Source organism: Zonotrichia albicollis, chromosome 1, assembly GCF_047830755.1.
Source record: "Zonotrichia albicollis isolate bZonAlb1 chromosome 1, bZonAlb1.hap1, whole genome shotgun sequence".
NCBI lineage: Eukaryota > Metazoa > Chordata > Aves > Passeriformes > Passerellidae > Zonotrichia > Zonotrichia albicollis.
Window position 1 is genome coordinate 27,988,122 of NC_133819.1, and position 17,744 is coordinate 28,005,865.

The 17,744-nt window shown below is 39.4% G+C and overlaps 1 protein-coding gene across 3 annotated transcripts in view; it reads left to right on the forward strand.

Moving 5' to 3' along the window:
• SCIN (scinderin) overlaps positions 1–17,744 on the forward strand; it is a 69,066-nt gene that overhangs the window by 44,205 nt on the left and 7,117 nt on the right. For all 3 annotated transcript variants that reach the window (XM_074536716.1, XM_074536723.1, XM_074536710.1), the window contains exons 5-12: positions 8,942–9,034; positions 10,553–10,685; positions 12,256–12,344; positions 12,538–12,753; positions 13,768–13,889; positions 14,073–14,163; positions 16,437–16,607; positions 17,100–17,277. In XM_074536716.1, the coding sequence (XP_074392817.1) occupies positions 8,942–9,034; positions 10,553–10,685; positions 12,256–12,344; positions 12,538–12,753; positions 13,768–13,889; positions 14,073–14,163; positions 16,437–16,607; positions 17,100–17,277 (1,093 nt within the window). The remainder of the gene's footprint in view (positions 1–8,941; positions 9,035–10,552; positions 10,686–12,255; positions 12,345–12,537; positions 12,754–13,767; positions 13,890–14,072; positions 14,164–16,436; positions 16,608–17,099; positions 17,278–17,744) is intronic.

Consider the following 17,744-nt stretch of genomic DNA (forward strand, 5'->3'; position numbering starts at 1 on the left):
TGGGCATAGGTAGGTGCCAGCAAGAATTTGTGTCCTGTCAGTTTGATCAGTTTGTTGGATACAACTCAAAATAGTCCAGGGGAATAAACCTGCAGGGGTAAAAATCTTACACATGACTGTGCACCTTTCATAGCAACACCTGCTCAGTGTGAGGAGTGGCAGTTTACCAAGCATTCCAGTGTTTAATTAAGCTTTATGATGGGCTGTGAAAGTGGGTACAAAGTGCAAACCCCTTGCCCTTCAGGGTGCCAGTTTCAAACTGTCCGAACCAGGAGTTCTGTGTTCTTTACAGCAATGGAACCTATCTCCTTCATTAAGGACAGTCCCTTTCCTTGATACAAATTTGCATTTAAATGACTAAATTACACCTCTCATACTCAGACAAAACTTGCATGGCCTGGATTCCAGTACAGCTTAGCTGCTTTGCACCAGCTGAGCATTTGGCCCAGCATTTTTCCCAGACCCATGTAGAAAATCAAGAGGGGTTTGGCCAGAGAATGGTAGAGGCTGGTAACGAGAATCTTCCTAAACTTTGGCAGTTGCCCATAATATTCCTGAAGCTGCAGTTTTCAGTCTTGGCTGCCTGAAGCCAGGTACTTAAATGACAGAGAACTGAATAGGAGCTGCAGGTGGCAAACACATCTGTAAGCTAGGCTTATAATTAAGTCTTTAAATATGGATTTCAATGCCTGCATTAGAAATTTAATTTCAGAAAAGAAAATGTTCAGGTGTATCATTGTATCATTGTATCATACTGCATGGCATAAGCTAAATTCTTTATGAAAAGCTGGTGGTTGAAAACCTAATTTCTTATGCTAGGAAAATTGCTTCTAAACTAGGTATTCTAGGGAATTTCTAAGATCCTAATGATTTCCTGGAAGTGCTTATGATCAAATGTGTCTCATTTGCATTCTTGTGGGTGGGAAAACCACTCATCTTTGTTATGTTTCCTTCTTTAGCAGCTGTAGCTCGCAGGGCTACCACATAAATCAATTATAATCTTATAATTACATGTTAGAATATGAATAGAGTTTGTAATGGCTTTTTTCCTTTCTGTGCTATACTATCAAGAAATCTCTTGGTGAAAAAGTACTATAATTTTCACTTATTAAATGAGCATAATTAAGAGAAGGCCAAAGACAAGAGATGTTAGCACTTATCTCCACATGGGATTATTAGCTCTTATTTCCAGGTACTTCCTGCAAATTGCAACAGTGGAATTTCCTGGAGAAGACCTGAAAGAGTAGATTTCCTTTGCTGTATAAAAAGCTCTGAGATAGTCTCTTCCTGGGATCCTGCATCTCCCTAACAGAAATGCACCTTGAAGGGCTATTTTTTTTTCCTTTTTTTTTTCTGCAGGTTTGTCTCCTCCCAGCCCCTTGCAGAGCAACTGGGATCTGTGTGCAAGGCTACCTTTGAATTTTCCTTAGTGAAAGTTCTGTAGTGCAGGAAGGGCTTAGGGAGGAAGAACTTTGCAGATTGTTTTGTTGGGTTTTTTTTTAAAAGAGCTCTGCATGTGCACAGATTGCTGTTCCCTGTCCAGGCCATGTAAAACTGGAATAAGAATCCTCAAAGTGAATCCACAAAGTGAAGCACAGCTGTATGGAAGAAAGCATCCCATGTGCTGGGGGATCAGTTCAGTTTTTCCACCACCACAGTATGTGATGCTGAGGAAATCTGTAAATAAAATTATTGCAGGTACCACAGAACAGGCTGTTAAGGCCAGGTCTTCTGCTTACACAACTGCTTATGACTTTGATACTGTCTGGGTTTACGTTTAGAAAGAAAAGGTAGGTAAATTAAGATTTAAATACTTCAGTAATGAGTGCTGCAGCTTCTAGCGCTGAAGAACTGTAAATCATAGCTTAACATTTTGGCTCCTTTACACAGAATTTTAGGATGTGTAGGAACTTAAAGATATAAATCAGTTAGTGAAGGGCACCTGAACTAGCAGGAGGAAATTAGTTTCAAAGAGCTAAGTAGGATATATCTCCTAGACAACCAGGTGAAAGGAACATTCTTGCTCTCTCTGTGCTAATAAATATTTAATTTTTTTCAAGCATCAGTGGAAGTCATTAGAGAATATCTGTCAAAATTCTCTCTGAATTGCTTTCTTAAACATTAAAGTCCAGTCTGTGCTCTGTCTTGGACCAAAGAGTTTGGTGTCATACCACGGAGGATGCCCTGGCATATCTGGTCTGTTTGCTGCATGGGACTGGAAATGTTGAGCTTGTGAATACAGCCAGCATTGCACTCCAGAAATATTCCCATGCCCTGAGTGGCTTTTCCCACCTTCCCCTCTCGTGGTGTAAGTGCTGAAACACCTTGCTGCAGCTCCTCTGCTCACCCTGATGTGTCACAGCTGCTGTGCGTCCCCTGGGAGCACTGATTGCCTCGCAGGGTCTCTGCCTGCCAATCATGGGCTGCTGCTGAAGCTGAAGCTTCATGGAGTGTTTGCCACACTCCTTTGTCACTCCCATATTGGTATGGTCCAGCCACAGCCTTGGGACCAGCTGCAAAACTGGAGGCACTTAAAGAATGAAAAGCTGGGAGTGTTGTGGGTTTTGTCAGATAAATATTCTTTATGGCTGAGGCTGCCTGTTGGCATTAGTTACTGATTTATTTCATTATTATCCAGCACACAAGCATGCACTGTCACGTAGCACATAAGATATTTTATCCACAAGGCCTTCAAACCGATCTGCAAAGCTGCAAAGGCTTCAGTGTGTACCTCAATTTATGAGGTAAATAAAGCAGAAAAAATGGGCAGCTCAAGTACACGTGTGAGTGTCTGCAGGCTTTGGGTCCCATATTTAATACTACTTCTGGTATCAGGGGATGATGTTAACAAAGCAGTGAGATTAAAAATCTAGGTTGAAAGATGTGGAGGTGATTGACTAGATTATTTTTAATTATGCTGCAGATAGGCAGGTGCTGAACAGCTCAATTTCCTGTGTTCATTCAGCATCAGTAATGATTAGAAAAAGACTGCTGCATTTCACAGTTACTGCCTTTCACCCTCCTAGTTTCTTTTGGCATCCTAAAAGCCAGATATTTGAAGATAATGTAGGCTGGGGATTTCCTCATTTCATGCACGCCCAGTCTTCAGATAAATAACTAGCTTAGATACTGCCAGCTGTGCAGTCCCAGCAGGACAGAAAGCAGCCTGTTTTACCTTGCAGCCAAAATATCAAAAAAAAAAAAAAAATCAAATTTTTACTCTCAAGACTGATCTAGACACCTTTTTGTGAACATGTTATCCGTGGCCAGTTTCACAAAACAGACAATTAATGTTAGAATATTCTTATCATGTGAATAAAGACTTTATATTCAAATTGTCCCAGACAGATATGCAAAGTTGCAAATATTTTATTAAAAGCTGCCAAAGCCTAATGCTCTATTTTTAGACAGTTAAGCACAGAGCTTTGAAAAAATTACGATTTGCATTTGAAATTCCTGAGACAACAAAAACTGGCTAAAAATGAAGGCCATAATTTATGCATCAAAAGTGCCATGAGCAGCTGATGTGTTTTGCTGTTTAATATCAATCTGAAGTCCCACAGATCAGATTTAGACCTTAATGCCAGAAAGTCCTTTTGATAAATTACATGGTAAATGCCCAGAAACTAACAGCATGCCAGAGCTATTTGTTAACATAAACCACCCTTTTGTCCACTTCGCAGTGCATTATAGCTGTTTCCATCTTGCTTGCAATCTGTGTTCAGGAGGATGAGAGGTTGCCTGCTCAAGGTGAGCATGTAATGAGATCTCTTGCTGGAATTGCTAGTGAGAGGCCATTTGAGGCAGAAACCCTGTGAGCAGTTCAGTGAAGGGATAACTTTTTCTTGTTGGGAGTGTAATTTTTTGTAAGACAATGAATATTTGTTCAAATTGATGGGAAGAGTTCCAGGTTACAGTAACCAGTAAAATAATCCTATTTGGTTATTCATTATCTGACAAATATCAAAAGTAATTTTTGTCTGGTGCAGAATATCCTCAGCAGTGGTTGTGCTCTCTCAGAGGAACCAGTAACCCCAAAGAATTAGAAGTTAAGCTGTGGCTGTTTACTTTAGCAGAGAAGGCCTAAAGCCACCTTTGCCTGATGATCCCCTGTGCTGGTACCAGGGTCAGCCAGGTGGGTACTAGCCTGCATCATGTTCATCCCTTCCTTTCTCTGATTTTTTTCCTGCTCAAGTACATATTTGAGAGAATACTTATTTCAGAGAGATATTCCTTGTAATATTCTTCTCTGCTTTGAAGGTTAATAAAAATCTAAACCTTTATCTACTAATCTGTTCATTCTGTGTCTGTTTTTCAGACCTGTAGTCCTGCACTGTGGCTTTATTCTCTGTCACAACCTACTCGTGTACCTTGAATTTGTGGAGCAGGATATACTTTGCTTGTGTCAAAGCATACAGGAAAGTAAATGATGAGCTACTACCCTGATTCTTTTCCAAAAGTATTAAGTAATAAAATGTCATTTAGGCAGCTCTAAGCTGTGTCAATTTCTTGCTTTTCTTTCTATTGGTCTTAGCAAAAAAAGGTGGGGGTTTGAGTGGTTTTGAGATCTGATCTTCAGGATCACAACCACAACAAACCGTTCACTTTCAGACCCAGAAACCTAACCCAAAGTGTGTATATGAAGAAGAAAATCAAACATAATGCTAGTGTGCACAGGTTAAACTGTATAAAACTGGTTTTGTTTCTTAATTGACCTTCACTTGACATGCTGTTCAGGTATTGTTTTCCTAGGTGGATTTTCAGCTTCACTGAACTCCTTAAACTTCTTGCTCCCATTAAATCAATATCAACTATTTTATGATGCAGAGCTGGCTTCTCCAGTTACGAAGAAAATACTTGCCAAATTTCTTTTAATGACTTTATTTTAAATTATTTACCTTGTCACATTCTTTCAGATTAAAAACTTGTTGTCTGTATTTCTTCTGTTCTTTTTTTAAGGGTGGAGTTTCACTTCTGAGTAAAAGCGTTGGCTCAGTATTTTGCACTTATCTGAGGGGGTGCAGATACTTACAGAGAAGAGCTTGTGCACATGCAAATATGGAACAGGTTTTGCAGGCAGGATGAGCTACATTGCATTTACCACAAGTGAACTTGGGCAATTAGAGGAACTGATGTTCTGTTGGTTTGCATAATGGTAGTCTTGTACTAACCTAAGAGTGTCAACACAGAAGTCTAACAGAGCTTAAAAACCCCAACATTTCAAGATTAATGCAGACTGACTTCCTGTTATATGCCTCCAGACAAGATCTAAAGCTATGGAGTTAATGAATACTTCTGCTAAAACAATGCTAACCCCAAAGAATGAAGAAGGTGGGGCATAGATATGCTTTCAGGGCTCCTGATTACTCTTTATATTGTTGTTGCTGATAGTACGATAAACATAATAATAATGATGACTTAAAAAGTGGTTTCAATGTCTTTGTGTCCAACTGTGCATTTATGAGATTTAGGGTGGGAAGTTTGCCAGGATGGTTGGACATCTGGGGAGCAGTGTGCCTAGGTTGTCTTGTGTGTACCCAAGAGAGCATTGCTGTTTCTAGGTGTGTAGGGTGGATTTTTGGGTTTGGGTCTGAGTCCTTGGCATGTTTGTGAGTCAGGGTCTTACACCTCAAATCATGCAGGAGAGCCAACCTGGGGCTGTAAGTGCACTGGGCCATATGCTGTCACAGCCTGGCTGTGCAGAAAGGATTATATGAACACAATCCTGTGTAAATCACTGCCATAGGATTTGTGTGAAACTAAGAGTGTATGTGTATAAGTATCAGAAGACCCAGTGTCCTTCAAATGGTCTGTTGGTATAAATAATTTCATTGGGGTACCTTGTTGCAAAGCTTTGGGAGCCTATGGCTGCAGTCTCAGCTGGAGTGATTTGTTTTCTTTTTGATCCATCACATGAGAATTATCTGTAAAAAGGGAGGTGCCCCAGAGAGCCACAACTCAGCCAGCAGGTCCTTATGTAAGGATACAACCCAGTTTCAGCATGGCAGTTAGCTGTTGTTTCAATACTGTTGTAATCTTACTGATAAAAATATTAATTTTCGTAACATGCAGACATGTGGAGCCATAGCATGGCAGTGTGCCTTAGGAGGAGTAAAGACAACTTATCTGGAAGGCATTTCTTTGGGAAAGAGCATTATTTTGACATTTTTTCATGCTTTGTGTTTAAGTATAGAATTCTTCCTTTCATGATCTGTCTCATCCTCCAGCCTGTAAGTCAAACTGGCAACAAATACATGTTGGAAGCTGCATAAACTGTTCCTAGCAATACAGATGTGTACTGACTATATGTATTTCATACAATACCACTTCATATAGTGAGTATATATTTACATGTATGTATGCTACATGTCTTCACAATTGATGCCTTAGGTCATTTAACCTTGTATCATCTTCTGGTTTTGATACCAACATGTGCAGGCACCACCAGTGATTCAGCTCAAGGCATTTTCTGACAGCTGTGTTGGCTACACAGCCCTCCTCACAAGTCCTGCCTTTTCTTACCTGGTGGGAGGAGAAGCACATCATGTCCTTCTTAACACTGTTCACCACAATGCCAGGATCTACAAGCAACTGTGACTTAAAATGCAGGGGAAGGGGATGCTCTCAAGGCCCTTCTCCATTTGTTTTTAGGCTCTTCTGAGAAAAAGAATTACAGAAATTAATAATTTGTGTTTTCTGTTTGCCTGTGCTGAAGCACAGGGCTAGAAAAGGTAGGCAGAGAAGCTGCTGTGTAATGAGTTGTGGAGGGGTTTCCCTGGAACCAGAATGTTTCCTGTCTATAACTGCGCCTGCACAAAGGGGATTCTAACCCTCTCCTTGTGGTAATACCCATGAATTGAGATTTCCTAAGATGAGAGTTTGACAACAATTCTCTATCTACTTCAGAAAAACCTTTCTGCATTTGGTTTTAAGACAGCAACAGGTCAGGCCGGCAATCTAACCTGTGCTGGGCCCAAATTTAAAACCCAATTTTTAAATTATATATAACTGCTTACTTTACTTGCCGCCAGAATGCAGCACCCAGACCTTGCTGTAAATAGAGAGGCTGCTTCTGTCAAGGCGCCTTCACAAACACCAACAGGTACTTTTTGCTTTGAAATATTCAGAATGACACTTGCACAGTTAAAAGGAAGAAGGGGATTTTGTGTCAACATGCATGACTTACAAAGATGCTGCAAAATAATTGGGGTGCTACAGGTATTCTATAGGCACAGCAAGGGAAAACACTGACTTTCACTGTGTCAGAAGCCAACATTTTTGTGGGGTTTTTTGAGTCTTTTGTTTGTTTGTTTTGGAGGTTTTTTGGGGTTTTGGGTTTTTTTTCTTTTGCTGTAAATGCCTAAATAAACAGTACTAGTGAGTGCAAACTTCTGAGTTTTCTTAACAGGATTCTTTTACCTTCTTACTGGTTACTGAAAGTCAAATGTTACAGAACCCTTGAACTTGTTCAGTGTCTGTTCAGGTAAAGATGTATGCTTGTTATTTGGCAGTTTTGTGAGCCTGGCATTACAAAGACAGGGAGGGAAACATTTTTAAAAACCTGGTGCCAGTAAACTGCATATGCCCTTCTGTTCTAGCTGTTCACCAGCACAGAGGCACTGTGTTGTGGACATGGAGGCCAACTTGGCCTATAGAGCAGTAAATCTGCAGCCATGTAGTATAAATTCAGGAAATGCTGACTGAGAACTACTGAAGAGCTATGGGCAACATCTTTCTTAAACAGGACATTGCTTTCTTGTCTTCAGTGAGTTGCAGATAAAATTTTCTAGCTTAAACTGCAACAATCACATATGAAAAGGCTATTTTCATTTTATTTTATTTTACTATTTTACTGACTGTACCAGGTAAGAAAACTCCACAGATGGCAAATTTATATTAAATATTTATTCTGTGCTGTTTTTCTTTGCAAATTGTTTGCAGCTGTATGCTTTATTGGGCTTCCCTGTTATCAAATATTTACAAGGCTTTTTCCCATGGCTCTACATTATATTGCACAGCATTTTATACAGATACTGCACAAGTTCACAGGAAGGCTGGCACTGCCCGTGTACTTTATGTTAATATTTAGTCTCTCAGACATATCAATTACTACCTTCACTCTGGGACATAATTTCATAGGAATCCATAATATTCTGTGTGTAACCTTTGGATCTGTCCCACATATCTCAGTCATTAGGGGAAGATCATCAAGAAAGGGTAACTAGGACTTAATAATGACTACCTGACCTACCATATTCTTGATGAACCTCTGTAAATTTCTTATACTGGTAGTTGTTATAATATTGCCCATGGTGTAAAACTACCCCAGTAGTTAAAATTGATTTTCTAGTGGTAGAGCAAGGAAATGTTTTTCTCACACCATAAATTATTTTTAAGATCCTAGCTAAATTTTTGCTTTAAAATGGGATTAAGAATCTGTAACTTTAAAGATTAATGAACTCATCATATAATATTTTGTATTGCTAATTGAATTACTTTATAATTTCAGCTAATATATTTTGTTCTGTCAGTTTTAATTTTAGTGTTGTTAAACATTTTAAGAGTTATGTCATTCCAAAAATTATAAGATGTGCTTGACAACAATTCAGAAGTTACTGGGAAGAAAAAAGGAAGACAGACAGGTAAACATACACATAGAATAGGATCACATACACCTTTCTGTGTGTATTTTGTAGTGTATAGACAACCAGCAAATTGACCTGAGGAAAAGACATCATGTAGGTATAAAGTTACTGGAGATCTGACACAGGTTTTAAAAATTATCTCTATGTTTGTGTTAGTTAGGAGTTTGGTTTTAGATTGTCTTATATATAAAGATGATCCCAATTATTTGATTTCTGCAACAATACATTAGTGTACAGATATTTACGCTCTAGCACCTACTCTCTCTCTGCATTGAATTTGTTATTCTCTTATACAGGTTTTAGGGAACAAGCCACAGCTTCCTGAGTGTGGTGATGATGATGATGAGCTGGCTGATGTCACAAACAGGAGAAGTGCTAAACTATATATGGTAAGTTGTGTATTTATTTACTTAAAATTAGGTATGCTCAACAGTAGTCATGCTTTTATTCATTCCTTCTTCATAAATGGAGTTCTGGCTTCATTTACAGAATTGCTCTTGTTTTAGTTTATTTCAGCCAATGAACAAGTTTCTCAAAGAATGTCAATCAAAATAGTCCAGGTAATTTGAGGGGGAAAAAAGGATTACATTTCTGCGTACTCAAGAAAGAAGTGAAGCATGGCCTATGAACCACGCAGTGCAGGTCAAAGAAGAATTAACTGCTCTTAAATCATTCTGTCTTCTTAATTTTAACAGGGAGACTTGTAGTAGTCATGTATGACTTAGCCACCTTTCTCCCTGCCTCTCACATGATTTTTCCACTGCCCATAGCTGTATGTGGGGTTTACAGGAAGCCTGTATGAGGTGATCATTGTTACAAAGCCACTCGTTTGTGTGCTGTGTTTAGTTCACATTAATCATTCCTTTCATGCCAAAAGTCTGGTGTGTATCTCTCTTCATATGAGGGGTTTAAGGGAACAAAAATGGAGAACAAAAGAAGAAGGCCTGCATATATATATATATATATATATATATATGATCAGGAGCATTGAAGTAAAACATAACTAGAAAAGAGAAAGTGAATTTTGAATCCTAAAACTCTGAAATTTCTGTGGATATCTGATAAATTAGTGTAAGCACATGGGTCCTGCTAAAAGATCTCTGTTAGCTAGACTTAAATGTGTTGCAGTATAACAGTGAGTGTCAAAGGCAGGAGACAGGTCTAGGGTGAGCCCTCAAAGCAGGTAAAATGATTGATTTTTACTTGTTGTGTGCAGCGGTAATTTCCTCTTTGTATTTCCATAATACAAAATGCAAGATACAATGATGTGTTTAAAATTCATATTTAATTATGAAAGGAAATAAAGACATAGAAAAGTAATTACAATAGTAATAATCTATTTTCACTAGTAATAACTGGTCTTTTCAGTTATACAGTTCTTTTCAGCTATACAGGAGTGATTTTTAAAAAGTTTTCAAGGTCTACATGAACTTACAGTGGTGGTAGAGGTTAAAAGCAGATTCTGGAACAGGTCATACATTAGAGTTTCCAGTTAAAGAACAGCAGGTTATAAATGTAGGCAATTCACCTGTTAGTGTCAGTGTAGGACTATTTTATTATGGTTCCAAATGCTGTTGTTCAGCATGTGCATGTACCTTTGGCTTCAGTGTGAGTTGCTTGGCAGCAGGGACTATTCCAGTGAATGAGAAAAAAGGATTCATTTTAAGAAACGGCGAGGCAAGGATCTAACTCCCTAAAATTAGCACTACGTCTCCCTCTATTGGATGTAAGATGAACTGAAACAAAAAGTAATAATCATTCACCTACTTTACTTCCCAGCAGTACACAAATTTCATATGGCCAGTTATATAGGAATGGCAGCTGATTTTATACTAATTTCAGAAGCAGAAATTAATTTGTCTATAAAAGCCAGAGTTGACCTAAATTTGAAATTACTGTTTTCTTAGGTGTCAGATGCGAGTGGATCCATGAAGGTGTCCTTGGTAGCAGAGGAAAACCCCTTCTCTATGGCTATGCTTTTGTCTGAGGAGTGCTTCATTTTGGACAATGGTGCTGCCAGGAAGATCTTTGTGTGGAAAGGTGAGAGGTCTCTTGTACTGCACATGCAGAAGCTATGCAGAGATCCCTAAGGAGTTGGCACAACACCCTTGGGACATTAGCAAGAATTTAACACTGGCTGGACACTGTACCCTGCACACAGCCCTTCCCTGGTACGGGCTGTGGACAAGGATTGCTCACTTGTGTAAGGACCTCAAGACCAAGTCTTGTCTAAGGACCCTATTTTTGAAATATTTATAAGATTGGGTGATGAAATGCTTATCTAAATAACAAGTACAAAGCAAACATAAATCATTCTATGAGTTCTGTATACTGTCATCAAATCCCTATCTTCTGGGACAAAATCTGGACACTGAACATTCCATTTGGGTAGGTCACTCCACAGAGCTGTGAAATTGAAAGGTGCGTGTCCAGGGCATAAATTAAAAGCATAAGCTTGCAAATAATTTAGTATCTCTTTTTTTCTTGCAAATATTTCTCTGAGGTATCATCAGTTGGCAATTGCTTTGTCTGAATGTTTCCCTGGGGAAGAATACTACTATTGTGGAATTAGGTCTTGACACCTTGTAGCTGGGTTGCTGTAGTGCTGCCCTTAAATCTTAAATCCAGCCCTTAAATCTTAAATCCAGTGCTGAGTATCTTTTTTTTTTTTTGGTCTGAGGCAGCTTATTAATTATTCTTTGGCATTTTTATTTTGTTTTACCATGTGCAACTCTAAATAATTACTTGATAATTCCCAATTGTCATTCTATATGACAGCTCCTAGAAGAACCAAGCCAACAGGGTTGGGCATAAAATAAATAAAATATTATTTAGGTATTCTCACATTGCTATTGCTGGTAAAAATAACGTGTGGAAAACCCCCATTAGGCTGTGAGTCTCACCCTTGCACGGGAGGCTGCAGCTATTATCTCTGCAGGAAATCTTCAGGCCTAAACTGAGAAGTGTGAATTACCTCGGTAATGGTCTCCTTCAAAGTGGGATACAACTGAATACATGATCAGAGCACCTGATTAGACCGTGAGGTCTTTGGAATGCAGCCCCGGCAGCCTGCTGGGACACAGACCCTGTGGACAGTGTCAATCCCACAGAGACTTCATCTAACACTGAGCTAGGCTGAACAGGGAGCAGTGGATAGGGAAATAGGTAAATTGCAAAGCCCAGCCAGACAAAACAGGAGTTTCTTTTACTCTTTTGCACTGCCTGAAGAAGTGGAGGCAGTTCAGCTTTATTGACCACATTGCAGCCCAGCAAGGGAAGTCAGAGAAAAGACCCAGGGTACCTTGAGCCAAGCAGATGTTATTAACCAGTTTTTATTTTTGTAGAAACACTAAGTGAAACAAAATGCCCCCTTTTTCTCTACTTCTGTTTTTTCCCTTTAAATTAACTGTTTCCAGAGCTATAAAAGTACTGTTCTGGCCATTCAACTTCACAAGGATCTTCTTGCTCTTGCTATGTCAGCATTTGTGTTCATTCAAGACTGAGGGAAGAGCAATGTCAAAGAGAACCTGGCTTGAGGATTACTTGTTTTTAAAGGCTCTGTGTGCTTATTGCCCTTTCCCATGTACTGTTATCCTTCTGTTTTAATCAGGCAAAAATGCTAACCCTCAGGAGAGAAGAGCTGCCATGAAGAATGCTGAACAATTCATACAGCAGATGAATTATCCTGCCAACACACAGGTGCGATCTATTTGTGGAGGTGATACCAGGAGAGCTTGAGCTCTGTTGAACACATTGTTTTTAAGTCAGCAGAAAAAATATTTTTAGTGGCTTATAAAACATAAGGGCAATATTTCACATATAATCTAGAAAAGTTTGGGTAACTGTGTCAGCTCTGTTTTCCTTTTGTTTCACTTGTCTTCCTTCATTTCAGATTCAAGTCCTTCCCGAAGGAGGTGAAACACCAATGTTCAAACAGTTTTTCAAAGACTGGAAGGATAAAGATCAAAGCAATGGCTTTGGCAAAGTCTATGTCACAGAGAGAGTGGCTAAAATTGAGCAGATTGAATTTGATGCTACCAAGTTACATGAGTCTCCACAAATGGCTGCCCAGCATAACATGGTAGATGATGGTTCAGGGAAAGTAGAGGTAATTTTCATGTTGTAATAAATTTTATCTTATCTAACTAATGTATTCTGCTACTTGTAATGGGCAAAACTGCTACTCTGTGTTTTAATTTTTATACTGTTGTTTAGATTAGCACTCTATTAGTGGAATATTCTTTTGGTGCTTATGAAAGTGATCAAGAGAAATCAAACACCAGAAATACTGCCCCTTACACAATACCTTGTAAATATTTACTTTAAATAGATTCTTAGTCTAAAGGAGAAACTTCAGGCTTATATCAGCTTGAAATCTAGAATGGGAAGACTTGTGCTTGGAATCAGAAATCCATTCTATGTCTTTATGTAGGTATCCAGTCTGGTTTCTAGAGGAACCTTCTTTGTCCCTAGAGTGTCTCTAAGGTAGAGAGAGAAAAAGATGACTGTACAGTCTTTCTAGACCTTTTCATATCCCACTTCAGGACTGTCTTTGGACTACACAGGGCTGGCATGGCATTGTATTAACATGCCCTGTTGCATGCAAATTACATGTTGGGCTTCTGGAAGAAAAAGAAGGGATGAATACCTACAATCTTATCAGTGTATTTTCTAGGTTTCTAGAAAATGCTCACACTTAGGATGGTCCATAGTCTTGAGCAGCCAAGATTGTTTCTGAACTGGGCTGTAGTGAATGGAATAGGAAGAAATCTGTCTAACACCACTTTACCTGACTGCAGTGTGCCTCTCCAAAATGATGTGTTAGTTTTATGATGGATCATATTGTTGTGCCATGTCATATTGTCACTGTAAAGTATTAAGAAAGTTCATCACGGCATTGTGAAGTGATCATGTGTGAAAAAAGCATCAAGACAAAGAGAAGTATGTTGCAGCCCCTTGTGGATGGTCCTTATTAATTCAAGATGTATTTACCTACTTCTCTGTTTCTATTCAATAACACTTGGGAACAGAAAGGACACTGAAGGGATAAGATAGTAACACACTTTGTGAAGAGTCTCAGGATGCAGTTGAGCAATCTGCAGTGCTTTCCCTGTTTCCCCAGATCTGGCGTGTGGAAAGCAGTGGCCGAGTTCCTGTGGGACCCGAGACTTACGGGCAGTTCTATGGGGGTGACTGTTACATTATCCTCTACACTTACCCCGGAGGGATGATCATCTACACGTGGTATGTTTGGCTGCCTTTGCACAGACCTGCAGTGTGTGGATATTACTTTGGGTTGACTTTATGTCCTTTTGAGTAGAACACATGTAAATGTAAGATTGTTCACTGTGAGTTTGTCGTACAGCACAAGCTCTGGGTTACTTTGAAGCTAAATTTAACCATTGTCTTTCTCCTTGTCTTCCTCAGGCAAGGAGCCCATGCTACAAAAGATGAACTGACTGCTTCTGCATTTCTGACTGTGCAGCTGGATCGGTCATTAAATGATGAGGCTGTGCAGGTTAGTCTCTTGTGGATAAAATCCAGCAGACCATGTGATACATGCAAATTTTGATGAGAATTGAAAGGAGGAGCTAGCATTTAAAGACTGGAAATGCCAATTGTTCAGGTCTGTATCAAGCAAAGTACCATGGGATCCTGTTAAAGTTGCCAGAGATTGCCCTTCTGAATGGTCCTTTCTGTATGCAGTTGTCCAAAAGAACGCAGATATGCCAGAACCTAAAACTGCCTTTGCTTTCCTTTGATTTGCACTGTTTTAGAGGGCCAAAACTGGGAGAATTGAAAGCCACATGAATGACAGAAGAGGAAAACCTGCTGGAATTGTGCAACAGGATCTGGCTGTTCCTTGCCTTGTTGAGAAACAAAACTTGGGTTTTCCCATACCATAGTGCTTGCAGCTCCATGAAAGCAGGATACACATCCTCATATGCAGAAATGGGGTGTGCAAAGCAAGGCACAGGGCACTGGCAACTAAAGGGTTTGAGTAGATGAGCTAGTCCTTGGCTTGACTGGGTGTGTTCTCCTTTTATCACTACTGAGAAGGGGTAGATAGGTGAAGACCTGAGGGGTCTCTTTTCACAGAAAAGCTTGAGCTGTGAGATGACAAGGGACAAGCAGAGATTTTCTAGGCAGCAGGAGATAATTCTGTGATTCCCATTTCTTAATTACAAAAGCAAAAGGCTTTCCCCACCCACTAAGATAGAGTTAATTCAGTTGGCAGCCCAAACTTTTATCCACTAATCAATTATGATTCTGACTGGCATTATACTAAGGAAGGATTAGAACACGTTTAGATAATTACAGCTTGAACTATTCCTAACAAGTGCTCTATATTTGGACCTTGTCCAGCCCAGTGTGGTCCTGCCTCATACCTAAGGCTAATGTTAATCTTTAAGTAATAACAATATTACTACCATTGTTAACAATATTACTGTTGCAATTTTCAGGTGCTTAAAAAGTGTTTTTCTTAAAGCTGAAGATCCATTTCACTGCAGTAGACATGATACTTAAAAGTACTTTCAGCCTGCAACGGGTTTAGGAATGTATATGTGTACATATCCATATGTGTATTTATATACACATACGTATGTATATGTGTGCATTTTTATGCAAACAGACACAATATATTACCTGTGCCTGACACGTCTATCAGCATTATTTGGAAGCTTTAAGTGTGCTATTTTGTGTGGTCACTAGATGGCACGACAGTACAAGGGACTGTTAAAACGTTGGGCTTGCAAGAATATGTTTCACTGTGCTGTTTGGGTCATTTGGGGTTTTTTAAGTTTATTTGGGTTGTTTTTTGTTTATTTTGGGTTTTTTTGTGGTTTGAGGTTTTTGTTTTCCCTTTTGTAAAATCCTGCTGCAGTTTGTCCCTTACAAGTGTATGTGTCCTAGGTTATTCTTACCAGACAACTGCAGCAGTCTGTCTACCTGTGTGCTGCCTTTGGTAGCAAGCGCTACCAAAAGCACCTGCTTGTGCCCAGCTGCAGCTGTTCCTCTGGGCACCCCAGCTCTCAGCTGCTCCAGGCCTCACTGGGGGCTCTCCATTTCTCCTCCTCTGCTTGCTACACAGCATGTCTCATTCCCTTTTTTCCCTTTCTTTCTGGGAGTGAAGGCAGGGATTTGTAGCCCTCTACCTCGGCCAGTGGTACTGTTATAAAGGAAAACGAAATGGTTGCATACAAATAACTTTAATCATACATTAACTTAAAAATAATCATTCTTCATAGCTCAATGTGTTTTTTTTAGATCGCAGTAGCATCTTTTACATCTGTAGTGGAAGTTCATTTTCATTATCCATGTTACACTCTGGATGAGAAATTCATGATACTTTTTTCATCCTCTTGGCAGATAAAATACATATAGAAATGAATGAAATGAATAACCATTCTCTTCTGCTTAAATACAGAGTACCTAAACTTCCAAGATAGTTTTTCAGGAGAATTAAGTCATTTTATAAAACACTATGAAATGACAGTTCTTTTGAAAATGAATGATTTTTATAGCAGCCATTTTAATCAGCTAAATATTATGTTGGAAGTTTGAATTTTATCTTTGTGTCACTGTAATTGACAAAAAAAAAAAATCTCACAAATGCTCTACTCTGTATGTCCGGAGCTATATTTTTAGATCTTTTCAGCTTGCCATTTCTCGTTTTTGTTAACATACTTAGCATTGTTGGCTAGGATCTCCGTAGCTGTTCAGCAAAGACCAAAAATAACCACGTGTGTCCTTTTGTTTCTTTTATTGCATTTCTTTACATATCTACAGATCCGAGTCAGTCAAGGTAAAGAGCCTGCACATTTACTGAGCTTGTTCAAAAACAAACCACTTATAGTCTACAAGGATGGGACATCCAGGAGGGAAGGACAGAAGCCTGCTCCACCAACACGACTCTTCCAAATCCGCAGGAACCTGGCATCCATTACTAGGATTGCAGAGGTAAGGTCACCTGCTAAGTGAAGCAGCCATTCCCAGGGGGAAATCATAGAGCTGCCATGAGCTTCTCTGACTAATCTTGTTGGGTAGTCATAACTGGTAGGAGCACAGAACTCCAAATCCAGCCCACTGCTCTATTTGATGAACCCGTCTAATAAACCAAAGAGAATATGCTGTAGCTGGCTGGAATCAGTCTGCATCGCTCAGAGGAGCTGTAAGAATACACACAGTGAACAGTCAGCTGACAAAGAACAGGCAAGAAGTCAGCAATTCCTATGAGATGGTCTCTCCAACTGCAAAAGTCCTAAGTTCTGCCCTGCAAGTCAGCTCCCTGTCTTAATTCTAATTTGTATCAGTACAAAACTAGGGAAGAGGAAGAACTGAAGACCAAAAGCATAGCAGATTAACATGTCTACACATTTTATATAAATATGCAAATTAGTAATTACATTATCTGAAGATTTGAAGAATAAAACAATTTCTTTTTTTATCTAGGTTGATGTTGATGCAGTATCACTAAACTCTAATGATGTCTTTGTTCTGAAACTGCCAAACAACTCTGGCTACACGTGGGTAGGAAAAGGAGCAAATAAAGAAGAGGAACAAGGAGCTCAGTACATTGCCAATGTTCTCAAATGCCAGACTGCAAAGATTAATGAAGGCCAGGAACCAGGTTCGTATGAGGCCACATGGCTGCTAATAGACAGCTGAGAATACACAGGACATGGAGACAGTAGGTTTAGATTAGATATTAGGGAAAAAAATCTTTACTGTGAGGGTGGGGAGGCACTGGAACAGGTTGCCCACAGAAGTAGCAGATGCCTCATCCCTGGAAGTGTTTAAGGAGGGTTTGGATGGAGCTCTGTGCAGCCTAATGTACTGAAAGGTGTCCCTGCCCATGGCAGGGGCATTGGAACTAGATGATTTTTAAGGTCCCTTCCAACTCAGGCCATTCTATAACTCTATGACTCTTCCTAGGTATGCAACTGATACTGGTATTTTGACAAACTGCAGGAAATACTGTAAGAAAAGTTATTCATCTTTGAGACAGAAAAGAGATTGTTCAGGGATTTCTGAAATACTATCTAGCAAACTAAAATACCTAATGTTAAATCAGCTGATGGATAAATTGTATATTAT